Source organism: Puma concolor, chromosome B3, assembly GCF_028749965.1.
Source record: "Puma concolor isolate L17-30 chromosome B3, mPumCon1.1.hap2, whole genome shotgun sequence".
NCBI lineage: Eukaryota > Metazoa > Chordata > Mammalia > Carnivora > Felidae > Puma > Puma concolor.
The window spans coordinates 130,902,780-130,922,037 of NC_141672.1; the positions used below are offsets into that span (position 1 = coordinate 130,902,780).

At 48.1% G+C, this 19,258-nt stretch overlaps 1 protein-coding gene across 4 annotated transcripts in view; it reads left to right on the forward strand.

Annotated features, from left to right (window-relative positions):
* Positions 1–19,258, forward strand: part of ADAMTS17 (ADAM metallopeptidase with thrombospondin type 1 motif 17) — a 345,249-nt gene that overhangs the window by 129,734 nt on the left and 196,257 nt on the right. For all 4 annotated transcript variants that reach the window (XM_086711412.1, XM_086711414.1, XM_086711413.1 and 1 more), the window contains exon 8: positions 5,505–5,610. In XM_086711412.1, the coding sequence (XP_086567538.1) occupies positions 5,505–5,610 (106 nt within the window). The remainder of the gene's footprint in view (positions 1–5,504; positions 5,611–19,258) is intronic.

A 19,258-nucleotide genomic window follows, 5' to 3' on the forward strand; every position in this document is an offset into this window, starting at 1 on the left:
CCTAACAGAGAAAATACATAAGCTTCATTCGGGCAGGAGTTATAGGACTGTTGGCCATGAATTCAATGTGAAGGAATCAACCATATATTAAATGAGGTATCTTTGAACACAAACACATAACACAAGGTTATGTATTAATCAGTTGACAAAGATGTTGTGACTAGAAGCTCATAGGAACCTAACCCTATAATGTCCTCTGGGAGCAATGACTGTGTATTTGAGAATCCGGTGTTTACACTGACTTTTTAGAATCTACCTACCACTGATAATAAGAATCAACTGTAATTCCTTTTCTTTTGTCACATACTAGACTGTAGGACTTTAGCTCTTTTAAAATTTTTTTAAGTTTATTTATTTTGAGAGAGACTGAGTGAGTGGGGAAGGGACAGGAGAGAGGGAGAGAGAGAATCCCAAGCAGGCTCTGCACTGTCAGCATGGAGTCCGACACGGGGCTTGAACTCACGAACCATGAGTTCATGACCTGCGCTGAAACCCCAAGAGTCGAATGCTTAACCGGTGCCCCAAGACTTTGCTCTTACATGCTGTTTACACATTCAGCTCATACTTCCAACCACTTAGCAATATTTACAAGAGCACGAGGACATGTCCACGAGCCTGAATGTGCAACTCTGTCCCAACCACTGTGATTGCCAAGTGAGTAGATATAAGTTGCTTTCTCACAATTGGCAGCATTGCGTCCCAGTGATAACCATAGTGGTGTTAGTACTTTGAGCAGTTGGTAGAAGAAATTCGACCGTTTCTTTCAGAGGCAGAGTCCAAGAAGGTCTGAGTAATGGGCAACAAGGCCAACAGCTGTAAACTGTTTACACGTGACAATTTGCTGGATAAATCAGAGTTTATACAGCTATGTGTTGTTTACTTCTTAAACCTAGAAAGAATATGGTCAACCCAGAGTTTAAGAATTCTGTGCTTACACCGTGCAGTTTTCTACTGAGAAAGAAAATAATTAAATCTCCTCAGCCAATTTCCTCTCCAAAATTGCAATCCTATCAAGGAAAGGAGGAGAAGGGAGAATGTCCACAATGTGTTGGCATGGCTGGGAGGGTAGGTTAGGAGACAGGCTTTTCTGAATGAGTCAGGTAGACTTCTCCAGGCATCAGAAAAACTCTTTACAGCCCATCAACATTTCAGATTTTTATTTATTTTTTTAAGTTTATTTATTTTGAGAGAGAGAGCATGAGCAGGAGAGTGGCAGAGAAGGAGAGAATCCCAAGCAGGCTCTGTGCTGTCAGCACAGAGCCCGACGTGGGGCTCAATCCCATGAACTGTGAGATCATGACCTGAACTGAGATCAAGAGTCAGATGCTTAACTGACTGAGCCACCCAGGGGCCCCAGCATTTCAGATTTTTAAAAGCGTGTTTTGCTTCCCTAATCTGCCAGAAGTGTAGCAAAGATGGGGTGAGCCGCTATTTGGATACAATCATACACTCAGTGATGCCTTGACTGTGACCTCCCTTCATCTCTGCTGTCTGAAGGGCCACATACTCAGGATCAAAATTTGGAGGGTATTTTTTTGAGGCAGGGAGTGGTCAGGGAGGTCGCTCCCACCTCTGCCTCTGCTATAAGTCACCTTGGATAAATGGAATATAAGCAAGAACTTTGATTTTCATGGCAAGCACATACTCATTATATTAGGTTTAAACCAAGAGAAAAAGAGGGGCACCTGGGTGGCTCAGTCGGTTGAGCGTCCGACTCTAGCTCAGGTCATGATCTCACAGTTCGTGAGTTTGAGCCTCGCGTCGGGCTCTGTGCTGACAGCTCAGAGCCTGTAGCCTGCTTTGGATTCTGTGTCTTCCTCCCTCTGCCTCTTCCCCACTCATGCTCTGTCTCTCTCTGTCTCTCAAAAATGAATAAACGCTAAAAAAAATTTTAAAAAAACGAGAAAAAGGAAGAAAATTTAAGATTATAATGACTTCACCATGTCCTAGAGGTAACTGTTATTATTGTTGCATATATGCCGTGAGTCTTTATCTTTCATTTTAAAAACGTTTGGACTTGAACACCTGAAACCTTTATTTTATGCCCCCATCTCTGCAGAAACACACATTAAGATTTATGAAAATTGTCAAAACCCCCAAAGATTATTCATTGTTGTTGGTCACCAAAGCTTTGGTGAGGGAGGCCGAGGGTTTGCCTGGAGAAGCCCTGGTGTTGGAGAAAAGAGAGTCCTGCCCTTGGATCTGGGCCTGGGCTTGGTCAGCCCTATAACCGGCGACTGGGCCTCCATTTCCCTGTCTGTAAATTGGGCCAGTAACCATACCCGCCAAATAAGGGAGGGTCCCGCGTGCAGAGCAGTGCTTGTCCACAGAGAGGACCCTAAGACCCCGTTGTCTGTTTCCCTTTTATTCCAAGGAGCTCTGTAAACATGTGTTGTTTGATGTTTTTAAAATTTCAAAAGTAAGTTCTGTGATTTTTTTATGTGTGTGGAGAATTTTAAGTCATGGAAAAGCACCACTCTAGGGTCTTGCTGTCTGCGTAGGGAATTCCAGTGACCAGGGAAGGCCCCCCTGGTCCCACACCTTCAGCATCGATGTTACCAGAACTTGGGCTTACAGACCTCATTTTTTTAACAGGAAATCAACGTAGAGAAAAGTAGTATTTCCTCATTTCTTGACAAGTGCCAGTGTGGGGCTGGGTCAGGTTTTCCAGGTTGGTGCCTTTGCCTCCTGAGGTGACAGGTCTCTCTCCAGGGCTTCTGCACACCCTCCGCCCCACACTGCTGTTCTTCCCAGGGAGCATGGAATAGCAGTGGCTTCGTTTCCCGTGGGAGCTCATGGCTTAATGACCATTTATTCCCCGAAGCTCTTACTTTGACAACAACGTGGGATTTTCTCCAGACTTTGTTTTGTGACTTCTACGCATTTCCACACTGTGGCACATAAATGCTCAAGTCCCCTGCACTCCGGATCAGGGGCCGTCCTCTTTTACACGCTTTGCCTTGCTCGCTCTTATGACCAGGCTGTTCATGATTGGACTACATCACTGAAAGCACTAGACCTTAATCCGCCTTTGTGTGAGAACATTTCTTGTAAATAAACCGACCCTTTGTTTTCTAGTTTAAAAAAAATCATCTGGGCCTTGGAAAAATTAAAATGCAATTATTGGAAGGCTCCTTGCTTAGCCGTTTCCCTCATGTCGCGTGTTACCTAATCCCAGTGGAAACTCAGGACTGCCAGCTCTGGGTGCTGAGTGTGGCAGAGGCCAGGGGACGTGTTTCTGTGGCATTGAAGCTGCTGGTTCAGCACACGCTCGTGGGACAGCAAGCTCAGCACAGCTGGCTTTAGATGCCTCCTTCCCCCATTCACCAGATGACTTCTCCCGGGGGCGACCACATCTGATTGTTCCAATTGATTCATTGACCCAGGAGGCCACAGTCCGGGCTGGGAGAGCACTTCTGGGTGTGCATCGGAGTGTGTGCGTGTGTTGTTGCACGCACATACCATCAGCACTATGTAGAAGCGTTCCACCTACTCACTGCTGGACTTGGTGTAGCAACCCACAAAGCATTTTTAAACAAAACCAGAATAATGACCTTGAAGGCACCGAGAAGCCAGAGCATGTCCTTTCTCTGCTTGTCATTTTTCTCCTTCCAATAGTCTGCATTGCCGGATTATGATGTCCACGTGCAAAAAAAGCATCTTGAGGCCAAATAACATTTCTTTTTTTTTTTTTTTTAATCCTGCAAACTTGGCCAAGCACATTGCATGTTTCCAAATAAAAATAGACATACCCCGTGGTGCCGGCTTGGTGTGCCGAATGTGAGTGGAGTCTGGGAGAAGCATCTCCCTGCAGAGCAGGGATGTGGGTGCCATACTTCTAAGGGGTTCATGGGGGACAGTCAGGAGGAAGGAGGGGGTGTCCAGTGTGTGGCTGAGGTCTACCTCAGTTAGAACTTGATGTCAACAAAGAGGATTGGATTAGCTTTGGGGGAGCAGAGAAAGAGACTCATTTTTAATTAATTCCCCCCCGCCCCCAACCGCCCCATCCATTCTCTTCCACCTTCTGCCAACTCGTTCCCTCCCCCAACTCTTATGCCCGCAAGGCAGGTGTCAGCTCCAGGGATACCCTGTGCACGTTGTGAAAGGGGCCCTCTGAATGGGGCAGCGTGTAGCTTGGCGGTTGATGGCGTTGTGGGTGGAAAAGAGGTGCCTCTTGCTCTGGTGGCCGCAGTCCCTCCCAGGGCACAGGGCTGTTGGGCAGAGTCAGGCTGGGAGAGCCTCCAGCTAGCCAGTCAACAGGCACCACTGAGCGGCACATGCCTGCCCCCACCCCCCACCTCCTTTGTGAACTCACAGCAGGAGCAACACTGAATCTTCTTGGGCGTGTGACCGGCCAGCCACTCTGTGCCACCACCCACTCATCCATTTCACGGTGTGTGGAGGAGGCAGGTGCCGCAATGCTTCCAGCCCTCACTTGAGTTCTGTCCCAAGCCCTGGGAGGGGGTGGGGTCCACGGACTCTTTTGTTGAGATAAGCCCTAGGGCCACCTGGATCTGTAAGAGATGCCTGTCCTGGGCGCAGAGATAGCAGAAGCTAACAGGAAGTGCAGAGAGCTGCCGTGGGGCAGGGGCAGCCTGCAGACAGGTGGCCAGTACGTGCCTCAGATGTGCCCAGCCTGGCCAGGGCCCTCCTGTTGTATACACACCTTTCTGCCAGAATAACCTTTCTTCCCTAGAAGACTCCCATCTGCCCACCAGAGGCTGTGGCAGCCTCCTGTCCCTCACTCACCCCAGTCCCCCACATCTGTCTTGCTCCCAGTTGGCTGGGTTGGGTTCTTGTCTCAGGGAGGGGCCTAAGGACCCCAGTCAGGTGTGTGTGTGCAGAGGAGTTGGTCCACAGGGCGCATCCCCAGTGATGATTTCCAGGCCCTCACTCTTCCACGGTCCTCTCCCTCCCTTGGGCTCCCTGTTTCATTTTCTCCCAAGGATTCCTGAAACATCTTTCTGAATATTCTGCCCAGCTCTCCCTGGCCTGCTTTCTTGGAGCCCCGCTGCTCCTCTGCTTCCTGCTCACACCTGAGAGCATTGGCCCTCAAAGGGCTAGGGCTGGGATGAGGGGAAGAAGGTGCCCAGAGTGCAGGACTTAGGGAGATGCTCCCTCCCTCCCTCTCTGGGCCAGGTGCCAATCCACCTTACCTTTCACCTCTGAGCCTTGGTTTCCTTCTGTTACTGCCATTGTGGGTAATTAGGATTAAATTAGATAATGTGTATACACTCAGCACATTGCCTGACACCGCTTAGATGCTTAGGAGAGCTGCATGGTGGCTATTATTGTTCATTATTTTTAGGTGAATCCAAAAGCGGTATGCTTAAGCCCATCCCCCACGTGAGCTCTGGAATGACAGCTCTAGCCCTGTGGCCACATCATCCTCCCAGTTTGCCCCTCCTCTCTCAATCATGTGTGATATTGACCGTATGGACTTGCCCCGCAAGGTCAGGGCCTCCCACGTTCTGAAGAGGATGTGTTTTGTGTCTCTGCTGCAGGAATTGCTTACTTAGGAGGTGTGTGCAGTGCTAAGAGGAAATGTGTCCTTGCCGAAGACAATGGTCTCAATTTGGCCTTTACCATCGCTCATGAGCTGGGCCACAAGTAAGTATCAGACTCTGTGTTGTTCTGCCTCTTCCAATTCCTTTCTGAATATATATATTTTTTCACTTGAATTCTGTAAGTTCTAAAACAGTTCTGCTCTAAGCCTTTGCTTCTTTCGTAACACAGACCTAGGTCAGCAAGCCTGGGTCCCAGCCCTTCAGGGAGCCCCAGAGATTACTGAACAGATGGTCTCTGAGAGTTGAAATGTTAATTCCGTGTTCATGTCTATTTTGTAGAGGGAAGAAGTTTATCCCAGAGTGTCCTCTTTGGTTGCATTTCCTTTCCTGGACCAGCACAATCTTTGATTCACTCTAAGTATATCGTTCAAATAATGGGATTTGTCTTCATAGATAAAGTCCAGCTGTCTGAAGGTAGAATGTCAGTGTCTTAGGTTTAAAGAATTATCAGCTACTGCCTTTGTACATGGAAATTCTTCCCTTGAGGATGGGATAGCCATTGGACCCCAGAGCCCAAAGATGTTCTAGAAAGGGTCTTTTCAGAGGAGGAAACAGAAGGTCAGAGGGGTTGAGTGGCTGGTCTATGAGTAAGATCACCTGCAGGAAGTCTCAGGTGGCAGCCAGCCAGCCAACTCTAAAACTGTGGCCTGAGTGTTGACTGTTTCTCCTGCAATAGGTGTCTGTTTTGTTTTTCTCTGAAGGAAAAATTGTGGTATGACTGCATGAGAACTTAAAAAATAAATAAGCAAATTGAGGAGGTCAGGGCATGAAGAACAATAGGAACATTTATATTGGGTTGACTCGAACAAAGTTAAATGGAAATCTAGTTCTTGGGGGAATAAATGTACTGTAAATGTTTCCTAGTGATCTATGGACTACTAGATGCCTGGGACCCTAAATGTGAACTCAAGCTGCTTCTTGAGTAAAGCCCATCTGTAAGGAGGAGGACAAAAGCAATTTCCTCTAGGATTAGCCCTATCTATGGCTAGATATAGATGTATATTTCTTCTTCTCCTTCTCCTTCTCCTTCTCCTTCTCCTTCTCCTTCTCCTTCTCCTTCTCCTTCTCCTTCTCCTTCTCCTTCTCCTTCTCCTTCTCCTTCTCCTTCTCCTTCTCCTTCTCCTTCTCCTTCTTCTTTGTTTTGTTTATCTGGCCCCACTCTCCTGTTTTTCACTCCTGTAGATGGGTTTGGTAGTTGACTTTTCTATATCTATTGAGTATCATGATGTGAGCACAATGAGTGATAAAACACTGGTGACAGCACATTGCCTATACCTTTTTACCTACCGGGAAATAATTTTTAAAACTAATGGTAATCAAATATATTTTCATATTTCTGGTTTATGGAAAAAAAAAAAACAAGAGTGGTTGCTGAGAGAAAAGTGTAAATCAGTACGACTTTGGCAAACACCTTCCCGCTATTCAGTGACCCACCCAGCCTGTCACAGTTCCTCGGAACCAACTACCTAATGGTTTTGAGAATGCAGTTGTCAAAACGTTTCCCAGCATGTGGGTTGTCGTGGACTTTTGAATAGATTTCTATGAACTGCAATATTCCTTGCAGCATTTGGAGCCAGGGCACATGCCAGAGTGCTTTTTGCACCCACGTGTGAACACACACGTGCTGCACAGAGGCCTTTCTCCTTGGACAGTAAGAACACAGAGGGCCATTTTCTCCCTGATGACCTGTGCGATCATGCTGGGTCACTGGCACCTCAGCGCAGGTCTGCAGAAATGAATGGTTAGATTTAGTCATATTCCAGTAGCCTTTAGGTACAGTCTGCTTAAATTTCTTGGAGGGCTCTTTATAGCTTGCTATTGAACTCTAATTACCCACAAAAACAAACACCTTATTGTTAATCAAAGCCAATAAATTCTGTTAGCATTTGGCCCTGCCCCTAGTCTGGTGATTATGGTTTTCTCAGAGAAAGTCTGTTGTCTCTGATTATTCATGAGCACTGGGAAGCGGGTCCCCCCCCCCCCCCCGGGAATGAAGCCACATTCTCTCCATCTGCAGACCCTTCTGGTCAGCCGGGCTCTGAGCTGCAGAGCAGACTGTGTGGAGGCCTAACAAGAAGGCTCAGCCTGCACTCTTCGTGAAACCACTGGCCAGGCTGCTTCACAGATATGAAACCTGGAAGCTGTTGTATATTTTGAAATATAGCAACTTAAATTTCCGTGTTTTCCAAGTAATTTAACTCCGTGTTCCTTAAGTACAGGTGAACTAAGGATAGGATGGTATTCTCAGTGGACCTAAGCCAACTGGTCCATGTTCTTCAGGCAGATTTCTCAGTGAACGCTTTAGAAAATGAGAGTACTCTTCTGCATACCCCTAGAAAGTCCCCAGGGGACTCACCAACTGGTGTCCCTAACCTTTTAATACTGATAAAGCGAAACTTGTCTTCTGAAGGAGGGGTGTGTGCCCTTGCACGTGGGCACACGTAAGCCTGGCCCTTCTGTTGTTTACCCCAGATACCTCATATGAGGATCTGTGAGAGCAGTTACCCCAGCTCTGAATGTTAGGAGAAAGGTGTACTTTCCACATGAGCTACTCATTGCATTTATCAGACAATGAGGGTCGCATAAGTGAACCTGATTTTCTTTCTGCTTTGGCTGTCAGAAAACGCAAAGCAAATGTCAGGCTCGTTTTCAGACTCATTTTCCTAAGTCCCAAAATTGTGGTTTTCTCCCCTTTTCTGGGTCTCTTTGTATGAACGGTTGTATTTTACATATTACAGTTCAAAAATAACTTTTTGGTACTGTAAACTGGCTCCGATCCAACCTGCAATCAGATAGGTTCTAAATTATGAATTAAATGAAAAATTCTTACCATGATAATATCAATAATTCTGCTTAGGACAGGAATTAATAATGTACTAGTGATGGTTATGTCAAATCCAATCTCATTTATTGAACATCTACTGTGTTAGATACTGTGCATTCATTATGCTATTGATCAGTTCTGTGGGGTAGGTATTATTTAACTTTTATAGATTAGGGAACTAGTATTACTTTTTAAAAATTTCTAGTCTCTACTTGATATGATTTGGGATCCCCTTTATGATAATATACCCATATGTTAGGGCTATTAAAGTAAGGATCCACGTTGTAAGAGAAGGGTAATAAGGAGACAACTTTTACATCTCCACAAAACCAAGGCACCTTCAGATTGCTACCAACCAAGGCAGAAGGGACAGTCAGTGGCAGAAGAAAGCCAATGTGTCAGCAAGAGGGGCTTCCCTACGAAACTCAAGTACTGTAGCTGCAATCGACAGCTTTCTGGTGATTACCTGGTAAAGAAGTGGGGTGGAAAGACTCCAGGCCTGGGTTTAGATGAGGACTGAAGGATTTGCAATTCCTGGTGGGGGTTGGAGGATGAGAACCTGGGAGGGGCTGTTCTGCACTTCCGCTAGGAGGACGAGTTGGTGCCACACAGAAGCTGTGATGGACCGTGACTTTGACTTTGAGGTTTTCTAGCCTTCATGACCTTAGTTGCCTTCTTGCTCGTGAAAGACTGCCTGGTAGGCAGCTGTATGTTTACCTAGTGAACAGAAATGTGGTAGCGTGCATTTGGGAAGGCATCTGTCTCTCTGTCTTGCCATGATTGCCTGAGAACCCAGCTGAAAATGAGGGACTACTTCATCCTGCAGTGGCCAAGAGAGGGGAGTAGCTCCTGAATGCTAGAAGATGGCCATGATGGACCTCTCTTACTCCAGAGAGCTATAGCTGACACCTGGTATTGGTTACAACTGAAATTGATGAAGTGGGGGCCAGGGTGTGCCTTGAGAGACACAACCCAGCTGGGCCAGCACTGCCCAGGTGTTTTCCCATGAGAAACCAGAACAGGGTACGTTATGGTAGACCTCGGTGTCCAAGATGTTTATCAGTATTTGGCTTTCAAGTTAAAGAAGGACAGCTAGAAGCAAGCATTTGTTTCTCTTGGGCAAACTCATGCTTTTGAGGCTCAACCCTGATCGGCCATGGGAAGGACTCTCCCCTGCAGAGGATTAGAAGCTCAGGTCCATGCTGATGGCCCATGAGAAAAGCAAAAACAAAATCAAGGGACACCCTCACAGATCAGGGAGGAAGTTGCTAGTGGCTTTAGTATAATATTAAGATAATTGGGTATAATACATCAGATGATATTGGGCGCACTCAGGGTGGTAAACACCTGGGTATAGTATATATAATATATAATGTATAACATATAACATATTATATAATATACAATATACAATATAATATATAATATATAATATATAATATCTACCAGAATTTTAGAATATATTGTTTGTTGTGATTTGGAAGTTTTAGTGTAGAAGGGAGAAAGTAAGTGGTTCTAAGACAGCTGGTTAGAATGCCTTTTGTTTGGGGGAAAATGGCATGATTAGGCCCAGGGGAGGTACTTGATGGCAAGAGCCCTCCCTAGCACTGTTGGAGGGCAGGAGGGCACAGAGCTGAGTCTCAACTGAACATTTGGGGCCTGGGGAGACCCAGAATGCCATGCACGCAGCTTCTCAATCAGGTAAGACTGAGAGCTCTCGGGAAATGTCTAAACACAGGCCCTTCTGGGTGGGGAGTTGAGAGGGGGAAGGGGAACCACATAGTGCACACTTGGCCACCCACACACAGGGGGAAAAAAGACAGGACATATCTTTATATGTAGAAACAAAGAGCTTTCTCTTGCAGAAAATAAATCTCAGCTTCTGTTGGATTTAGGAGGCTCTGTTAGATAAGCCTGAGCCAGATCAGTTCCTGCCTTGAGTCAAACTAAGTGACCTCTCTAACCCAAGTACATCTACAGAAAGACTTCCTGACAGACCCACAAGCCACGCCCCATGTTTGGGCTCTTGCTGCCTGTTCTCCAGGTGGGCACTCTCCCCACCTGCTCTTCCAGGGATTTTTTTCTGACTTCCATATGCCCTTTCTCAGCTCTTCCCATTCTGGAATTTATCTTGTCTCTGGTTGGTCGGCTTGGGTTGTGGCCTCTGCAAAATGTTCTCTTCAGGAAAACTTGGGGCCCTGGTACAGGTGACAGCTGGGCGTTGCTGCCCAAGGGGGGCTCCTGAAGCATTTATAAGTGGCAGGAGCCTGAGTTTCACCTGACATCAATTAGAACACAACCTCTGGGGGAGAAGCAGCTCAGGAAGGCTCTCCAGGAGATTCCCGGGACATTCATGGCTCATAATAGTACTCAGGCTTCATTGTTGCTTTTTGGCCTCCTCTACCTTCTTGCTTCTGTCTCAACCCCTTTCTCCAGTCCCTCTGGGCCACCCTCAGGTGAGCCACATAGTGCTAGATATGGTCCTGCTGTCCGGTCCTGGCTTGCCTCTCGGTCACCCTGAAGCCCACGCCCTCCGCTGCTTCCCTAACACCAAACCAACCACATGCACTCACAGTTGGCGAGGCAGGTGAAGAAAAGCCCAGCCATCCTGACAGTGGCAGTATGTAGGCAGGGTTAGTTCTGTTACCTGTCGTCCGACACCTGCTGGGAGACCTCACTGAGGGCCCGGAACAAAGCGTCAAGAACTTGGTGATGGGAAAAATGTGAATGTGATGGGCAAAAGCCTGGAAATGGAGGAGCAGAGGTAGAAGGAGGCCCACAGGAGGCTTGTGCCCCATCGAGGACTGAGGTGCTGAGTACATGAGTACTCAGAAATGGAGAGAAACGCAGGACTGAGGCATAGAGATACAAGTGTCCTGATAAGGAGCGATGTTTGGTGATCTAGCAGCCATGTGTGCACCTGTAGGCATGTGAACAGTTATAAATGGGCTCGGTTGCAGCAATATGTGGGGCACGGCTGGGTTCTCAGACTTGCTCATATGCGCATGGCCCTTAGAACCATGCCCATCCCCTGTTTTGGAAACACGGCCTGACTGGCCGAACTTGGAAGGAGTATTGTAACATGAACAGAGCAGGGACTTTGTTCCCCAGCTCAGTCCTATGAGGACAGGGCAGGTGGGATGCCACCACATGTCCTGAAGTAACAAGTGGGATCTTCGGCCCCAGGCAGGTCCCATGTGAAGCTTGGTATCCTCCAATAAAGACATTCCCTAAAAAGCTAGATCCAGGCACTCTGGATGTTTCCAGCCAGAATGTGACAGTGTGCAAATGAGCTCAGGGCAGTGGATGTTGGAAGGATGTCTCATTTACACATGCCTGGGGATGTGCTCGCCTGGTGTGCAGCACAGAATGTCAACTGAATCCCATCCCTGAGAATCGTGGCTTATGGGCAGAGAGTGGGTGAGTGTCCAGGGAGGGCTGGGGAGCAGAGGGAAAGGGGAGGAGACAGCTGTTCTGGGGGAGGAATGTTCTTCTAACTGGAGCCGACACAGTTCAATCTGAAAAGAGTGGTCTCGAGTCCAGAACAGGAAGTAAGGAAAGCCATTATCCAGATGTGTGAAGAGGGGAAATGTTTGTCTGTGATCTGTATTAGCAATGAGCTGCCCGGCGCAGCGTGGGGGAGACGCAGAGTGAATGGAGGCCAGATGTGATCAGGCAGGTCACCTGCCCGCGGACGGCACCGGCAGCCACTGCTGTTGCCCGAACCCTTTGCTGGGGGTCTCAGTCTGGTAGGTGCAGCATAGACATCAGATGGGCCAGCCTTATAAAGAAGGCACAGCAGAAAGAGGATTTCTGGAAATGTCATAACTGCTTAGAAACCCCGGGAGGAGGGGGAGTGTGCTTTTGTTCTAGTTAGAGTTAGGGTGGTCGTATTCACATAGAGGATCAGTCTTTCTCACAGAACAGAAAGGGGGGGGGGGCAGTATGTGCCCCCAGGAGGTCTGCAGGGTGGTTCTGGTTCTAGAGCAGGCACAGGTTCTAGAGCAGACCCTGGGTTTTCAGAAGGGTTCCTCCCGGGTTCTCTGGGTCTTACCCTCCGTTCCCACTCAGCTCCCACAGCCTCCCACGGCATCCCCCTCCAGGCTGAAGGGTAATCCGTGGTGCTAGCAGTGTTCAGGGCTCTCAGGTTTCACGCAGAGGAGCTTAGAGGGATTCCTGAGTACGATTTCCTCGGCATTTGGCCCCTGGATCAAAGTCAGTGTGTGAGCATCCGCAGGGCGCGGCAGTCTTATCCAAATTCCAGAGTTGTACAAAGCGTTCAGGCCTCATTGCCTTTCATTTTATCATTATTTCTTAAATTTGCCGCCGGAAGCTGCAGGGTCTTTGACGTTAATTTACAAGCTACCTTCCTCCTCATGTCTTCACTGAGCTAGTGACCTGTGACTTCAGAGGATACAGTGCCGGAGGATTTGCAAGGCAGGCCTGTGCCCTGCACAGCTTCTATGAGCCCACTTAGCGTGGCCCTGAGCATCTCTTTCATAAAAGCAGTTTCCTTCTGGCCCCTTCCAGACGTGCGATTTTGAATGGGAGGTGCAGTGTCCAGAGCAGCAAAGGCATGTTGTAACCGATGGCTGTATTTATGTGGCTTTTCTGCCCTGAGCTAGGATTTCTCACTGCACAGTCTTAACAGAAATTGCACAGAACTTACTTGGATGTCCTCTGCAGTCTTACCCTTCACGCTGAGTCGAATGTGGGGACAGAACACTTATTCCAGTTGCTTGGCGAGCCCCGAGCTGCTGTCCTTAAGAGGACCTTGACCACAGCCTTCCCAGATCTGCCCAGGCCAGGCCTGGGAGGGGAACACAAACAAAGGGAAAAGCATTAAAAGCTCTTCTGCAAGCAGACAGATGTGGTCCCACCTGCATCCAGAGCAGCCAGTCCGCGCAGCTATTGGCCGGACGTTATCGCTCTGATGGAAAATCCAGCTGGATGTGGGGCGCCTGCTGCCCCCAGAGAACCATTACTATAACAGGGAAGGCTACAGAAGCTGTTGCGAGTGTCTGTCTCTGCCCCAGGAATTCTTTGCATTTAATTGTCGGTAGATTTCCTTACCTAAAAGGCTGTGGTCCGGGATGGTGTTGGAGGAGAATGGGAGGAAGTCTGACTTTGGCTGAAGAACCAAATTCCGAAATCCCCTCAGAACTTCCTTACGTTACAGACTATTCCAGGAATTAGATGAGATCCAGTTTTCTCGTTAGATCGCCAGAGCTTCTGGCAGCTTCACCAAAGTGGCTTTTCCCCCGGTTCTCAGAGCAAGGGACGTCCACAGTCCTCTTAGCCTCATTTCGCCAATGGAGCGTTACCTTGCTTCCCATGGCTCTAAGTGGCCAGAGACATCGAGCAAAGCCCTTTGCACAAGCGAATAAATGTGTGCTGAGGCCTAGCCCTTCCCACATGGGTCCCCTGGTGACTGGATTTACCCACTTTGCCTGGAAAGACGCCCTCTGCTCACATGGCTAGGGTTTTGTAAGGACCATGGGAGGTGGCAGGGGTATATGATGGAAATTTCTCTACAGGTGGAGTTTTCTGTTAGGGGCTGATTATTTGTGACCCCCCAGAATTCAGAGGATGACATCTAACCTCCATTCTGATGGTATTAGCAGGTGCTTAGGTCATGAGGGTGGAGCCCCCATAAATGAGATGTGTCCTTATAAGAAAGGACCCGAGAGCTAGCTACTTCTTTTTCTGCCATGTGAGGATGCGAAGAGAACATGGCTGTTTGCAGCCTAAAAAAGGGCCCTCACTAATCTTGGACTTCCAGCCTCTACAACTGTGAGAAATATCCATTATTGATAAGCTGCCCAGCTTATGGTATTTTGTTATAGCAGCCCAAGCTAGCTAAGAGATGCCCTCCATTCTCCCAAGGTGTTTGGCTTCATGCCTGAAATCCTTGTTTATCTACTGCCCACTGCTGATGGAAAATTCCAGACTAAAGACCTGAGGGCAGCTGCACATTCTCTAAGACCTTGGGAACTTTGCCACCAGCATTGCCAACAGCATGTTCTAGGAAAGAGCCCTTCTCATTCTTGTCCATTTGCAGGCAAATGGGTGTGGAAGTAGTGGTTTTGCTACTACTGGTGGCACTACTACTGGCACCACTTTCTGGTGGTGTCAGAAAGGACCAGCAGAATGGGTCAAGGGGAGCCTTGAGATCACACATCTTGTTCCTGACGTCAGAGCAGAGCACAGAAGTTGCCAAGGGCCCATGTGAGGATCTGGGAATGGCCTGTCTTGGGAAAAAAAAAACATAAATAGATGGATCTAGAAGGAGGGTGGTTATAATTTTCTTAGCAAGTCACTGGAAGCATTACAAAGACATTGTCTTGTTAATCATAGCCACACTTCTGTGTTGTTGAGAGGGGGCAGGTGTGAAGTAAGCCCGGTGATTACCTGACGCTCACTTATGATTATCATCCGGAGAGAGAATAGAAAGGAGGCGGCTTGGTCAGTTTTGACCTGAACCAGGAACAGTCTTGGGGCTGGCAGGGCCCCTGAGCTGCTGATGCTGCAGGGTGGGGTGGGCACATAGCCACTGGGAGATGCTGGACCCTGGGACCCTGGGATGTGTCACTTGGGGGGCAAGCCTGCACCATGGCCACGACTCCCCCCTCCCCCAATTCCCACCCAGCTTCCAACTGGGTAGACTGTTAAAGAGAAGGAGGGAGGGTAAGAAACAGTCATGGCCTTTGCAAGTCAAACTTGATAACAGTGTCCCCACAATGAGGACATAGCAGGTCCAGTAGGATACCCACCATGAGGCAGCTTTAAACACACTGAGAACTAGACAACCGGCACCCTGTGCATTTCCGAGAGGCACGTGCAGGGTGGTTTCTGGTTAGAGGAGCCTTCCTGACAGGAGCACATGGGCTCATTGGGTAAGTGACACCTAATGAACCGACGGTTGACTGTGTGAGCAGCTCTGCGGTGAGGAGAGCACATGCACTACTTATTCATCTTTGTTGCACATGTTCTATGACCGCCAAGGGGAGGCAGGAACTGCCCCATCAGCAGGACGGAAAAAAAAGGCCAGCTTGCTGTTGGCTGTCTGGTCCATGCAGAGCTTGGTTTTGTCAGCAGAGCAAGCTCCCAGAAACCCCACTCCTTTCCTCCCCCACCCAACCCCAAACCGAATTGTTCTTCCTGACTTGACAGTTGTCGCCTAAAACCCCCCTATCCCATGCCCAGTCCAGAATCTGGCAGAGAAGCATGAGGCAGCCCCACTGTGATGACAGTGCACCAGGAATGGACTGGAGAAACACGTGCAACTGCAGCTAGCCAGTGCCTTGCTCTTCAGAGTGTGGTCTGAGCACCAGCAGCATCACACCACCTGGGAGCCGGCTAGAAATGTGGGGATCGGGCGCATCCGGTATTCTTGATGCAAGACAGCTGAGCAGGGCAGTTCCAGCACATCCGTTCCATTACATTGTTTCTTTGTAAGTTTTTCCCATGGGGCAGTTTTTTGAATAGCCTTCTTGCCCTGGTTTTGGAATTTCTTCTATGACCCTTCCTTTCCACCCATGCTTTGTTTAACACCCGTGCCATGCCAGCAGGCGCCGAGGGCTCTCCCGCCGGCGTCCAGAGCTAGGTTCCAGGTTCCCGCTCAACTTGCTCTGGAGCTTGGACACCAGCTTACTTTGAAGACATGGTTGGAATGGCCACTACCCATCCTATCTGTTGAAAGAGACCCCACTCCAGTCTAAATATTTAACTTGGTGCATCATAAAATCTGGTACATTTTTGGCTATCCTCCAGAATGTCCAACTCTTGGGTAGCGACAGACGTCTTGGGGAATGTGCTGGTCAACCAGAGTTTGGTCTGCCCACAAAGTGGAGGTTGTGCCATGTGAAGATGGAAGGAAGAGGCAGGGCTGAAACACTGAACAGGAATGTCAAATTATCCCTAAAAGCCCCAAAGCAGGGAGTGGTCTTTGACATGCTCAAAGGGCAGACGAGGGTCCTAGACTTGGAAATGCTGGCATTCCTGTCTTGCCCCCTCCCAGTCAGATTTTCTTTGGGTTTTGGTGGCAGAAGCAGATGCCTGAGTGACTGTGCTTGTCCTAAGGACGGCTTCTTCCCATCCTTGCCACCAGTGACACATGTGTGAAGACTCCATCCCTCCAGCTGCCCTGTTTGTGGAATTATACAGGTGGCAGGTATTAAAGGCATCATTGTCTCTCTTCACATTTTCCATTGACTACTCAGTCCTAGAAGACCTCTAGAAGACCAGTACTATGTGGAATGCTGCAATCCAAAGGTTTAGAGTGAGCCCTAAAGCCCAGGTCTCTTCTTGCTGCAACATGTGTTGAGTCATGAGAAGCTGGTCTGCCCCTGGGGCTTGAGTCTGGAGATCACCTGGCATCAGTCTTCAGTACTTACTGTTCTCTGGTCCTTGTGCATACAGTAACTCCTACAAAGTGATCACAAAATTCACTTCTTCATGAAAGATGGCTCATTATGATGGTTGGTTACCCAAATGGAAAGCAAGTTAAAGAGCCCCCCCTCATATCCCTGACACACACAAAAGCAATCCTAATTCCAAACTTGTGAATTTGCAGTGGGTTATAAAGCCCCCCCCCCTTTTGAAAACCAGGGGCACTTTGTGTTTTGAAGAGCCACACCCTGCAGGATACTGCCTTTTGTAACTTAATTGCCTCTATTGCTGGACATACTCAAGACCTGACTGCCTAGTGCCTCCCACCTGGTTTTCATACATCCTGAGATTGTACATACACCTTGTTCTGTGAGGAGCTAAAGACCCAGATGATGGAGGAGGTGATAAGAGATCAACCAGATGCTTCACATGATTTGGGCTCTCTTGGCCCAGACGGATAGAACTTGTTTGCAGATGAGAGTGCCAGCCCACTTTGATAATTGTGCAGAAGCAATGAAGGAGAAGCAAGGTGTGCCAAAGACTTAAATAGGCAAATGGCATCTTGTAAGAGGGAAATGAGACAAGTGGTATACATTTTAGACTTAGGTAATTTGTAGGAAAGATTCCCAAATGGCTCGTCAGACATAATTTGTGAGCATTCAGAATTAGAAGAGGCAATCCTAGAAGTCAGGCAAGAATCTGTGGATAACCAGCCACACCCAAAACAGATTCTGCAGAGGCAGGGAATGTAAATTTCACCAAGGTTTCTGCAAAACTCTTAACATTCCAAATGAGAAGTAGGGGGAACTGTAGGTTGGATACTCCTACAAATGAACTTGTAACTGCCGGACAGCCTTACTCAAGGCATGGTTAGTAGAGAGGTGTGTGTCTGGGAGAGAAGCTTCCTTCTGCCGTGGCACTCCCTGATTTAACATTTCGGTCATGACCTGCTTGCAGAGAGGGATAGCATGCTCATCAGTCATTGAGATGGCACAAAGATGGGAGGGAGAACAGTGTATAAAAATTCAGAGTACACAAAGTCCATGACCACCTTGGAAAAGTGGCCAATGCAGCAATGCATGATGGCGTTTCATTTGCACCCATTTCTCTACTACTGTGGTTATTTATATTTTATAGAGAGGAAAATGAGGCCTAGGGACCTTCCAATGGTAAGTGGCAGAATCCAGCTTCAAGCCCTTTGTCGGTGTTCAAGTCTGCGCACTAACCATATGCCTTACAGCTTTCCAGATGGTATTTAATTTGATTTAAGCCCCAGATGAACCAGACATAATGCACAGGATGGTAGAAACATGGCCTAATGGCAGCATGTTTGAAAAGCTTCTAGTCACTGCCAACAAACACGTCTGTCTTTGCTTCCACTGACAGACATTACTAATTGATCCCAGGACCCTTTTCCACTGAGTCCCAGCTCATAATACTTCCTAATTCTGTAGGCAGCCACTGCCCATAGATTAAGCTTGACACAAGAGATGAAGCAGATCTCCTGTATGTAAGGGGGCATGGTTAGCTACATGCTTACAAAACCAGGGCATTCTTAGACCGTATTAACATGAACCTCATCTCCAGGAATGAAGGAGGCAGTTGGAACTCCGCTCCACCCTTCAGAAGTTAAGTAGGAGACTTGCATTCAGTATTAGGGGATCTGTTTTAAGAAGGACATCAGGAGCTAGGACCATGCCCATATGCAAGGGAGGGGGATGATGAAGGAAACAGCTGGAAGAAAGGAGCATATATGTGAACAAGAGGTATGCAGAGGGACAGAAGCACTGAGGGGGCCACATGAGAGGCTGCCAGGACACAAGAGAGCTCTGCATGGCCCCCGGGGCAGAGCCCAGCCAGTGTGCTCAAAACACAGGGAAAGCGGTTTCAGCACAGTGGAAGGAAGAAAGTTCTTAAAATTCAAGCTGTCTAGAAACTCGTGAGGCAGTGCTGGTTTCCTCCTGCTGGTATTTGCAGAGCTGGCCCTCCAGCCTGAGGGTTGAAGGAGCGGTTCTTGGAATATGAGGATGGCTGAACTGATCTCTGATCTCATATCAGACTCTCTCATGGTTGATTCTGTGACCCTCGGACGGCATAGGAGACGAAAGGAACCAGGATCGGGGTGGTGCACGGACCCCAGGGCCAAGCTTATAGAACATATACACCTCTGTGAAATAGGAGCAAATCTCACGGGTTTAGTAAACAAGCTTGTTTTCATTGTTTTTACATCTATTCATTAGTCAGATCCTCCCTATCATCCCACGGGTTCAGTACTGTCATTCTCCCCATTTTATAGGTAAGGAAACTGAAGCACAGAGAGGTTAAGCAACTCACCACAGCTCTGTGGTCCAGCTTCTAGGTGGTGGAATCCAAATTTGAACAGGGAGGCCAGAACTTGGAGCCCATGCTGCTAGCCCTGGGTACCCGGCCTCTGGCATGGGGCCTTCGCACCCTCAGCGCTATCACAGGCACTGGT